This window comes from Populus trichocarpa, chromosome 8 (assembly GCF_000002775.5).
Source record: "Populus trichocarpa isolate Nisqually-1 chromosome 8, P.trichocarpa_v4.1, whole genome shotgun sequence".
NCBI lineage: Eukaryota > Viridiplantae > Streptophyta > Magnoliopsida > Malpighiales > Salicaceae > Populus > Populus trichocarpa.
Window position 1 is genome coordinate 9,984,563 of NC_037292.2, and position 12,638 is coordinate 9,997,200.

The 12,638-nt window shown below is 34.9% G+C and overlaps 1 protein-coding gene across 1 annotated transcript; it reads right to left on the reverse strand.

The window, feature by feature from the left end:
- Window positions 1–279: 279 nt before the first annotated feature.
- LOC7471482 (cyclin-D1-1) lies at window positions 280–3,918 on the reverse strand. The gene is made up of 6 exons (XM_002312475.3): window positions 3,318–3,918; window positions 3,020–3,106; window positions 2,136–2,234; window positions 1,822–2,023; window positions 1,577–1,707; window positions 280–1,484 (listed from the first exon to the last, which is right to left on the reverse strand). Exons 1-6 carry the CDS (start codon window positions 3,558–3,560, stop codon window positions 1,260–1,262), a joined length of 987 nt encoding a protein of 328 aa, XP_002312511.1. The 5' UTR covers window positions 3,561–3,918; the 3' UTR covers window positions 280–1,259.
- Between the last annotated feature and the right edge of the window lie 8,720 nt (window positions 3,919–12,638).

Sequence of the window (12,638 nt, forward strand, 5' to 3'; positions counted from 1 at the left end):
TTTCAGGGTCCGTGGGATTATTCGAAGTGCACACAAGCTGACCCGGATATCCACGTTAAAAAAAAAAAAAAATGAGGGAGTCATATTCATGACAGAAATATATTTTTATTACTTGCGGGGCCAATCAATCGCTTCAATCTGCTAGGCCCTTCATGGTAGTGGCCTCACTAAATTCCATACCTGTTTTTTAAAAGTTCCTGTACAGTAATAAAACAAATCAGAAAGCTACAAAATTACTATTGTCAATCACATGCCATGCACAGAGAGGAGAGAGGAATATCAAAGAGCAAAAAAATTTATTAGATTATTATATCGATCAAAATCGGATACAAACACGCTTGAAAGGCCCCAAAGACCCTTCGTATTGTCGAGCCTAAACTCAGGCCCTGAAACAGGTATTAATTTTCCCATCTCAGACAAAAAAAAATATAAAAAATAAAAATAAAAAAGTGTACACGCGTGTAACGGCCACACACGTGGACAAAGTCTATGGTATGGTTAGGCCAAGGTGGATCGAGGCCATCAGAAGAGGCAATTCCCGCCAAAAAAGCACACATACACACTTGTGTGGCATGCACCTAGCTAGAGCATGGACACACAAACCACTCTCTGAAAATCTATAAACATATCAACATGTGTCGGAATTCATTTTGGGAGTCATGTTATTTCCTTCCATGCCATGCCATGCCATGCCATCAAAAGAAATGCATGCATCTCGTTGAAGCAAGGCAATAATTGCGGCCAAAGATGAGAGGTTCAGCTTCTATCCCTTCTTCTGCAAACCATTTTGATTTTTCTTTGCCTCCTTTTCCGCGAAGCTTAATGCCCAGGGCCCCGCCATCTCCTTCGCTTCCATTCAAAAATCAATGCTGCCATTGAATTTCGGCACCCCACTTCTTAAACACTCCATGACTCCACGATATAATATTAAACAGAAGCTTTTTATTTCTCTCTTTCCTTCCTTCATTCACTTTCTCACACAAAAATATTAATGTAACGAATTCCCTTCCCTTGGGAATCTGCAATGCCATTTAAATGATGAATGGCAAAGCCCACTAAAAAAATAAAAAATTCTCCATACCAAACTCTCCCATATCCAAACCTATATACACTAAATATATAATCTACATCACTCAAGTCAATTCTTTCTCCAACCCCTCGAAGAAAATATTTGAGGATTTCATATAAGTTGGACCACCTTTCTTTTATTTTAACATCCCCCCCACAACCACTCTTCTTGGTTTTATTGCTCTCCCCCCTCACTCGGAATTTCCTTTGTCATCATCTACTACCCATAAGCAGTTATTTAGTTTTCTCTTTTTATAAGATGATGACGAAGAAGAGGATGACGAGTCACTGCCACTGGACCTCATTCTGGCCCGAATTGTTACTCGAAGTCGAGGTAGCAAGACTTTTGTGGATTTCCGCCGGCTATCGTCAAGCACAAGATCTTGCATTAGCCGGTAGCAGCTGATTATTTTATCCTGCAAAAAGTTTGATACGTTTGGGAGTTGGGATACTAGTTTGTACTTGTTCAAAAAACAACCAAACCGCAATCATAATCATTAATTCTTACTTTGCTTAGCCCATCACACCATGATTCAGCATGTTCAGGATTAACAAGAGACAAGTTTGGAATGTCATTGGCTGCACAAAGTATCGCTGCCGCAGCAATGCTGGATGGCCTATACTCAAGAAAGCTCGCCTCTGCTCACATTATAAACCAAAAAATATATATATACATACTAGTCAATATATGTACGGAAACGTATAAAATGTATGTCAGATATCATACTTGCATGTAGTATTTGTATCAATTACCTTTGATATTCGATAAAATGATTTCCGTAGCCCTTGAAATCAGAAACCCAGTATAGGCTCCTGCTGGATCGAGCTTGCATGCAAAGAAACCTGTAAAACTAAATGGCGTTATAGATCTTAGCCTCCAATCTAAAACGCCGAGAACCAGAAGTTCCATCCTCCGAATTGTTCTTGGTTCAAAGATATATTTGGCACCTTCAACCTACAAACCAATATAGTTCACATCACTCAATGCAGGAATTAACTTGGTTAATTATAGAGTCTCCTGAGTCATAATTGAGGACTACTCATATCACAGATGATCAGGCAAATACCTGGAGATCCAATAGAGAAGGAACCAGAGGTTCCTCCATTTTAGCAGCCAATGATAAGCAAGCAACAGATAAGAGCTGCAATGGCCACCCGTCGGTTTGCTGAAATGAAATAGTAAAAGCAACCAAAAACAATTACCAGGATGCATTTAATAATCATGGTTAAAAAAAAATAGTTATCACAAAAAAGGGGATAATGATAATGATAAATGTTTAATTATTATTCAACCGTTAATTTATTTATAAAGTAATACTTTATGATTACATTTTTAAAGCATACAATATACACACATGTTCCACGTACGGACAAAATGTGATAAAAGTCTAAAACAGAATAACATACGGAGTACAAAACTTTACAAGAGCATAATAATAGATACAGAGCCTCATTGGGCGTCCAGGTTAGTTTAAAATATTATCTTTAAAGTGTTTGCATCTAAAAAAATATTAAAAAAATATTTTTTTAATTTTAATTTTTATAGATAGTAAATCAAAACAAAACCAAAAAAATAAATTAATTTAAAACTTTATAAAAAATTCAAAAATATTAAACCACATTGCGCTCAAAGAAACAAAGTTATCCACTGTTAAAGTTTATGGCAAATTAAGCCTTGACACTAATTGTTTAGGTCGGTTCATGTTCAAAAGATGGACATCCATTCCCCGAGAAAAAAAAAATCACAATTTCCCCACTCCATCCGTAAATAATTCACCATAGCCCCTCTGGTTTTCTTTATTATGTGAGGTACTAACGCCTTTTTCATTGTTTGAAAAGTCAAGTGTATTTACCGACGTCAAAATCGTTTACTTTTAAGTCCCTCGATTTATAATGATAATTATTTTTATATTGCTTTATTATAATTTAAAAAAGTTTAACAAGTAATTACCGGTAATCGGCGAGAATACAGGAAGCGATCCAAGTAATTGACAGAGAGATACGCCGTTAATGGCTGGAATCCATAGCATGCTTGCACCTATGGTTAAAAAAAAAAGAATTAGTAAGCAGATGTTATTGAGTTAATCTAACGTGCGCCGCAAATCCATCATTGAAAACAGTTCATCCAACGGCTGATAAATGGCTAGTTTCTCTGTACTGATCAGCTCGACGGCACAGATCTCTTTGAAATAGTTTGTTAAACATGATACAGTAAAATATCAGAAAAAGGTAGAGATTTTTTAAAAAACCTTGAGAATCCATGCAACAGATTGTTCTCGAGCGGAAGCATCGAGAGACTGGGATTGAAACCGAGAAAAATAATCGTAACCAGGCACGAAGTTCCTTTCATCTTCAATGAAACCAGCAATGGACGATTCTTCTACAAAGTCATGCGATTCAAGGTCCGACGAGCATTCCGGCGACTCGCCGGAGAATATATCGGAGGAGTCCTCGCCGCAGAGAAGGTCTGATAAGCAATCAGAGTAGGACATCGCAGCCTTTGATGATAATAGTTTCTCATTCTCCTCTCATCTTGCCGCGATGATGGCCGGAGACTCCACCGGGTAGTGATCGGGATGCTCTTGTGTAGTGAAGGGCTAAGCTAGAGAGGCTTTCGAAGTTGAGCTAGGAGAGAGATGGAGGAGGGATGTCCATCAGTGTTTGGTGTTGTAGCCATATAAATATCAAGGGATGCAAATTTTTTTTGCTTTTCTTTTTGTTTTTATATATTTTAGAGTGGAAGTAGATTAATGAAGGAAAGGGGAGAGAAGGTAAGACAGTGTGGGGTTCTTTGTTTTACCGGGAAAATTGATTTTCCATTTCAAGAACGGAGGTGAAGCGACCTGGTAGGGTGGCATCTGATTTATCATTGCCTACTCCTTCCTAGCCCCTACTCTACTCCCTGTTTTTTTTAATTTATTTTTAACATCTAATCAAAGCGCTGTAGAGATTTTTCCAAATACTATTTTAAAGTGTTTTTTTATATATATTAAAATAATATATTTTTTATTTTAAAAATTATAACATTAAAACAATTAAAAATAATTAAAAAATTAAATTTTAAAAAAATAATATTTTGTTCAGAGTCTTAAACCCGCTCTACATCCTTTTCCCGCTAATTTTAAATATATTATTTACAGTTGAATAATTTTTATTTGTTGAATGTATAATTTTTCATAGATATGATTTTTCGAAGTTTTCATTTTATGTTTGAGCCTTTCTATTTTTTCAGTAAAATTGATTTCCTTACAGTCTCAATCCTTGTGTTTCAAACGTGGTCGTTTATACAAAAATTTACAAAACTGGGTTAATTTGTCCCATCAATAAATGCCATAAGTTAGATGCTTAGAAATAGGCCAAATTGCAGTCTCAAGAAAGACGGTGACTGAATCGAACTTTTTATAATACTTCCAACAACCTCGACGCTGGGATCTTTCATGTCCGGCGCGCAACCTGGGAGATTTCGTTGCGGGAATGATTACGAGCCAACGAATAACCACGACACTGAGTGGACGGGGGAGTTTTTCGGAAAAAAAGAGCAAAATTCAATCAAGTACTCGTATTTTAAAATGTGCAATTTAGTCCTATTCTAACATGTTAACCTGTTAAACGCACTTATTAAAAGTAGTTAATTGACCAACATCTTACCAATTTTGGTGTAAGAGACCAAGTTCGAAAACACAAAGGACAAGACAGCTTTGATTTTAACAGAGGGAACAGTAAGGTTATTTCACCTCATAAAGTTGTGTGATCTTTAAAATATATTTTATTTGAAAAGTTATTAATACGTTAATATTAAAAATTAAAATTATTTTAATATATTTTTAAATAAAAAAATACTTTTAAAAAATATACATAAACTACGATACAGTACAATATCTGTAAAAATCTAACTTAAATGTATTATTTTATTTTATTGAAATAAAAAATACCATGAAAAAAAACATAATACATATCAAATCATGAAAAATAAATATTTAATGTGCATTACAATCAAAATTATTTTTTTAATGAGCTGTTTGCATGCAGAGGAGGACTGACTACTGTCCATGATTTAATAGGTGAGAAATGATAAATGATAATATAAAGGGGAAAAAGAGTAGAAAAATCTTCAAGAAGATTACGAATCTGTCCATGATTTTACTGTAAAATTCAATAATGAATCTCATTAATCAATCCAGTGGCTAAATAACGAAACCCAACAATAAATTCCTGACATGAAGAGACAGGAATTACTGTTCCTTTCCGAATTAAGACACCAGTACACGTAGCCATCATCATAGGCGTTACAGTTGTTTCTACTTGCAAGGATTCAAAAGTACATAGGAAAACTGTAAAATCAGTCTGCTAAGTCTCCACGAACGTGTTTCCGCTCCTATTCGCTATCTCGCAAAATCCAGAAATCAATTAGTGCTGATCACCGCCACAGGATCACAAAATGAATCCATCAACGGTGGCTAATCTGCTTTCCACTTTTTTTCTAGTCTCCGATTTCCCATCCGAGAGAGATTAATTAGTGAAAAAGGAAAACACAGGGCATGCATTGGGAGGACTTTTCTCGCTAATTTTGGTGGTTTTTATACGCTGCTGGCAGCCATCTCTGTAATTATTTGCTGCTATGTATCTTCAAGATTACAGCTGAAAGACAGCCAGCGTAAATAAACTTGACTAAATGAAAACTTGCCACCAAAAGAAATGCTGATGATCACATAATTCATGGACGCACATGTGTAGATGTCAAATCTGTGGGCTATCTCATTTGGCGTAGTCTTGCCAAACCTACTACTGAAAATTTAATAGGATTTTTTCCCCAATGATGGAAAAGCTACTGGGCATGGAAACGCATTCAGCACTTTGCATATGGAAGCCACAATAATGTGAAAAAGAATTTTCTATGCTGTCATTATTACTCAATCCAATGAAGGGAATTTTATGGCACGATAACAGGCAATATTTCGATAGTCTTCCGCCAATGAGATATATTTGTGGTGCGGGAAAATATTAAATGAAAACTTTTAGAACCTCTCGTGACGCTATAGGTCAAGAAGCTACCAATCCCATGGCTAGACGTGGCATATAATGACGCAATTTTTATTATCACCATGCCAGGGCTCATTGGGGCACCGTGGACTTCATTTCATCACCGTTGATTCCTTGTTCTTTTTCCCTCCAGAGACCTGTCGTAGGCTGTCAATATATATACTCCACTTGATTATCACTGTTTCATCTTTAAATTCTCGAGAGATTAATTATTAGATATCCTGATGTATTGCTCTTCGTCTCCATGAAAGCACGACTTGTGCACAGTTATCGTGATAGAGTCAATATCTTTTTTTTTTTAATGATAAATTACGAGTATTTTTCTTCAGATTTAATCCCTTTTCACCAGCGTTGAATCCATGGCTGGCAAGTGGCAATATAGCCCTGTTGCGTCACATAGCAAGTTTTTAATTTCTTAAAGGAACCGATTGTTACCGGTTGGATTTTTCTCGTCAATTTTTTTTTATTTTCATGCGGCAGTCTAGCTCTAGCCCCTGCTAGACTCAACCTTTATTTTTTCTTCCACTACTTCGAAAGAATATAAACAAGTCCATCTGTGTGTTCGCGCACAGCTTCCCATTTCTGTTTTTTTCCTTCTTTTTTATTTGAACATGATGTTGTATTATTGACATCAAGAGGATACAAATGATCAATGCTGAATAGTGCAGAGAAATTGAGAAGAGTTCAAGGTGTCAGAATCAATAGCTGCCCCTCATGAAGTGTCAATCATAACTTTTTTTCCTTGTCGATAATAAGAAAATGTCTTGTATATATTTGACTCCGAGTGTTAAAATAAAATTCATTTAATAGAATGTCCAGTAGCATTCATGAGCTGATGAAACTTGTCGGTCATCCCCAGGAGAGATACCTCCATCATTGAATCCCACTTGAAAGTTATTTAGCTCCACTGTCCTTGGATTTATGAACTTGGAGGTTTCATGAGGATCTAGTTATGCAATTTTACAGCACTCATCAATTTCTAAATATGATCAATGCCTTTTTCTTTCTTTTATTACTGACAGGTCGTGTGCACCGACGATAAGAAAGGATCTAATTTGGAACAGTTATTTCTCGAGTCAGCAGGACCTAAAGGCCCAGGCCAGTGCCCACAGGAATGGGGAAAGAAAACTCCTGCTGCAAAGGTAAGATTCGAACAAGTTTCAGCGAGTATAACATCAAAACGCAAGACTATTTTTTATTTACGCAAGCGTTTGTGTATTATTTATTAAAAGTATGCGCTAAAAAATTGGGCCAGAAGCTTGAAAACTCCGAAATGGAGCTTAATGTAAAAGGCTATCTTTTGTGACTAAACAGAATATAGTTACTCTCTTTGCTCCAATAAAGCCAAAAAAGAAGTCATGATAGATTCTATCTAACCATTTTAACAATTTATTTTCTTACACAAAGGCATATCTTTAACGCCATTGTTCGGAGAATTTCTTGACTAAAGCTGAAAAGACGACTAAAATCTAGTAAAAAAAAACGAAGAAAATGATGCTACAAACGATAATACATGAACGGAGATTACCACACTACAGGAAATCTCTCGTCGAGGGTCAGTAACATTGGTCCCTCAAGTTTCTAACGCCATCGCTGTTAATTTTTTCTTCAGGGATAGAATGAGAAACGTATATATATCGTAGAGGATATATAGATTTTACAGAAGGGAGTGGTAAATACAGCAAGCACTGCTAATAACTATATATGGAGGGGTAATTAACAACTGTATCGTAGTTTCCATTGTAAAGTGAAATATTTTATGAAAGGTGAAATGATAAAAGCTCACTCGAACTTCTCTCAATACTTTTGGCGAAACATTGGGCAATGATATCACATAGTGAACTCTTGAAAAGTTTCTGCACAGTCAGTGAAATGATATAAAGTAAACCATGCTGTTTAGCGCTGCCTCTCTCTCCTATCTTGGATGTGATTTAACATTTTGAACTCCCAATTAAAAGCTGCACGTAATCTATTTGAAATGATTAATTATCTACATGCCTCCGATATGCATTGAAATAATTGCACTGCCTTTCCTGATCGATGATTACAAAATTGTCCCATTCGTCATAATTATCGATTGAATCTCTTACTTATTTCCTGTATACTCATGAATCAAGGGTTAATTAGCAATGTTTTCCTCGCACGTCAAAATAAAACATGAGGGTCGTCAGCTCGTTGTTCTTTCAGAGTTTTTACGACTCTGTTCTCAATATTTCGGAAGATAGTTTAGACATCTAGGGCATTTCACATCGCTTTAATTTAATCTGGGAACAGCCTGTTCGTCCTCTAATCCAACGTCTCATGCAAGACCTGAACACAGTATAAAAATTGATTTTTATCTGTATAGATACAATTTCAAGGAAGCTGCGCAAGTGTAGCTTTTATGCACCATGGATCAAGTGGCAGACACAATGAATAAACCCTTTTCTTCACATCACCTCACCTTTCTTTACGGCAAACCTCGCTTCCATTAAAGGAGATCTGCACTTGGGTACTGTGTTACGATGATATAATGAATTTAAATCCTTGTTTTTTGTATTGTGAGAATCAATCATTTATTACCAGAAGGATCTCTGGGGTAAACTTGAACAGCATGAATTAACAGGCCTGATTAATAATCAAATTAAAAACACAGCGCTAGTTAACAAATCAGAAAATCCAAGGCCTAATTGACCAAATTTAAAATACAGAGACCAGACTGAATAGTTGACAGGGATATAAGGATGAATATAAAGATTCTATCTTTATGTCTAACAGGTTGGTTTCTTGGACTTGTGATGACTCATCAACTCGGGTATATTTCTGTTACATGTTCCACCTAGAACAGGCAGAGCACGCCGAGCCTCTCCATCTCTGTCCTTGTATTTCGTGAGTGGAAATATCTTGTTTGTGTTGTTTTTTTGGGTAGCTTTTTATAAACGTAAGCGGTCATGGGTGGACAGGGAACAGAATACACATTTTATATGGCTACGAGCATCTGTCCCTCTTTTCTTGTAATTATTTATCTCCATGCTGTTCTATCTTATCATAAATTGTCATCATCGAAAAAAATAAAAAATAAAAACAAGAAGGTTGTGATATGAATAACCTCTTGCTCGAATTTATTTATTTTTTTACTATTTTTGAACGAATAATTACAAACTTTTTCCTGTCAACAAACTAAAAATATTATCATTCTATAAACGGAATAACATGTGTTCAGAAATGAGATAGCAAATGTTTTTTCAAAATGTTTTTTATTTAAAAATACATCAAATTACTATTTTTTTTAAAAAAATATGTTTGATACTAATACATCAAAACGATAAAAAATATAAAAAAATAATTTTAAATAAAAAAAATCAAAATGTAATGAAACACCTTCTGGAACACAGTTCCAAATGAAACGAACCATCAAGAAATTGAAAGTATTCAACCTTTATCAATATGTACATGTGCTCAGCTGCCTCCACCGATGATGAGAAATTGGGTTATGTTGGGAGTGAAAACGTGGGGTTTTAATTTATTCTTTTTATGGTGGTATGATTTGTAATTGAACAGCGTCATGCACTACTAGAAAATAAACAAATACACATCGGCATAAATATTTTATCGCTAAATTGTTGTGAATTTTTTCGACTGAATATACCATCACAATAGCTATCGGTAAACACCGATAAAAATATTCTCTCAGTATATATCGAAGGAATTATAATGAGAATAAAATGAATGAAAAAAAAAAAGAAGCTAAAAGGTATGATGATATGTCATTTTACATACAGAATTGTTGACATGTCTAAATCCATCGGTAAATTCGTTTGTAATATTTAATTTATGACCTGACAAACGATCCTCCTCTCTCCCTCACTCATTTCTCTTTTTTTCCTCTATTTTTCTCTGCAACAAACACCACACGTACCCCCCCTTTATTTTTATCACAAACCAACCTCCCACTATGAATCCAGTTATCCTAACGCTCAATTTGTCAGCATTACTGTTCTGATTCAAATTTTATTGAGGATTCTCCAATTAAAGTAAACAAAACTATCCATTTTTTATTTGAACTCTAACTTTAAAATGTTATTTTTTATTGCATATTTTTGTAGTGTATGCATTTTATCTGGGTGCTGACTTGTTTTATAGCTTTTTTTCATAGAAATTTATTGTATGAATGTATGATATGTATGTGTTAGGATTGTTTGAGATTTTGTAAAATTGTATTTGTTTGTAGAAATTTTCGGTTAATGTTTAGAATTTTAAATTTATATAGGTAATTGATAATGAATTAGTTGTACTATTAAAATAATTTAAATAAGTTTGAGCTAAACCAATGTTCTATTATTTATTTAGTTTATGTAATTATTCAATACATGTTGTTATCAGTATTTTATATAGATTTGACACAAGCAATGGATGACCGTTCATGAATGTATCGAGATTCACTTGAAGGGTTGTGTAGGATGAATTATTATAATGGGGTTCAGGGTTTTATTAATTAGACACTATCTAATCCGTGAAATATTAGTGAAGACAGTATTAAATGTCCATGTAAGAAGTGTAAAAATAAAAAAAGTTTCTCGATCTAGATGTTGTAGCGATGCATCTTCTATAAAAAAAGTTCATTAAGAGATACATGTGTTGGTTTGCACACGGAGAACCATATGTTCCTCATGATACCATAGTATAAAGGATGGTTGGGTAAACTTTTAGTTTTAGCAATGTGTATAAAGTTGTAGATAACAATAGTAATCCTTATATGAATATGGTTATGGATGCGGTGGGAATGAATCAGGGTTATGTCGATCAATGTCAAATAGTAGATGAAGAACCTAATGCATGCACGATCAATTTTTTGATCTTATAAAAGACTTTGACTAACTATTATGGGATGAGTGCATAAAGCACAGTAAATTATCGGTCGTTTTACATGTGTTCACCATCAAGTTAGATCATGGGTTGAGCGAGGCCGGTTATGACAGAATTGTCGAATGAGAAAAAATCATTTTACCGAAAGAAAATAGGTCGAGACAAAACTTTTATGATGTTAAATCCATGATGAAACCCCTTAACCTATGATACCATAAAATTGACATGTGTCCAAACTTCTGCATGTTGTATTACCTTGAAACTACAGAGTTGACCGAGTGCAGAACATGTGAGCATGCTTATTATAAACCTAGAACTAGCAGGGAAATGATTTTTGTCGCACGTAGAAAACTTATATACTTCTCAGTCACTTATATATTGTATAGGTTATTTATGTCACCAAAGACTGTTGAGCACATAACATGGCATCATTCACATGATGCGGTAAATAGAGTGATGATGCACCCCTTTCGATGGTAAAACCTAGAAATATTTTATATGGAGCATCCTCAGTTTTTAGTGGAGTTAAGGAATATGTCTCTTGGGTTATGTACAAACAGATTTAATCTATTCGAGTTATTTGTTGCTCTTTATTCTTGTTGGCCGGTAATACTCACGATTTACAACTTGCCACCAAGGATATTTATGAGGTCGAAGTTCATGTTTTTATCTATAGTCAATCCCGACCCTAGTAGTCCAGGTAAGAATATATATGCTTGTCTTCGTCCATTGATTGATGAACTGAAGCAGTCGTGGTCTTCTATGGGCTTTAACATGTGATGTATCAAGAGAACATAGATTTCAGATGCAGACAGACAATCAATGATTTTCCTGCGTATGAAATGGTTTCGGAGTACAAGTGTTTGATTTTCAATCCAGTAAGCAGAAGTTTCCTGGATTTTTCCGTCGGTAAATCCATCTACAAAATTATTATTGATAGACCACAAATCAATAACGAGAGTTTTTTCGACATGTTATTTCTGTCCATAATCACGTCAACAAGTTTATTGCTAACGAAACGTGAGTATAAACACCGATAGAAAATTTATAATATCAACAAATTTAAATATTCTAGTAGTGATGGGAGCTAAATCTTTAAATTTTGCAATCGCATCAACGTTGATTTCTTAAATACAAAGTGGAAACATCATTTTCATAACTGTTTTTCCCTTTATATCTATTATTTGCCTCTCAAAGAGACTATCAAAAGTAGCTTAACATATTTTTTTTCCTCTTTCGGTTTTTTTATTCTTTCTTTCTCCTTTGGATAGACAAAGTGGAGGGGGGGGGGGTTTTGAAGTGCCTCCCTAGATTGTGAAAATGAAATCAAACAAGTCTTGTTTTATTGGGCCTTGGGAAACTGGTATATGTTCCCATCCATCCCCAATGTTCACCAAACAAGCATGTATAATAGGACCCATAGGCAACTTTTGGACGTCGGCGGTGCGGTAGACACTCAACAAGTCTAGCCCCGTTGAATCGTGGTTTTGAACGTTAGGTTTTGGGCGGCTGTCTTGAATTTTCACAAATTCTCATGAAAAATAATCACGATCCTGGCAAAAGTATTGGAGTATAGTCAATTGCATATGATTCCACATTAGCCAGTCTTTTCTTTTTTTCTTTTGTTGTGATCATAGACATTCTAAAGTTAGTGTTTTCATGTCAAAATTAAGTTTCCTATTTAT

Coding starts and splice junctions, on each gene's coding strand:
- LOC7471482 (XM_002312475.3), bottom strand. CDS start 3,560: ATGTCCTACTCTGATTGCTTATCAGACCTTCTCTGCGGCGAGGACTCC. Junction 3,107..3,317: donor CTGTTGCATGGATTCTCAAG/GTTTTTTAAAAA, acceptor TTTTAACCATAG/GTGCAAGCATGCTATGGATT. Junction 1,485..1,576: donor GGTGTGATGGGCTAAGCAAA/GTAAGAATTAAT, acceptor AACTTTTTGCAG/GATAAAATAATCAGCTGCTA.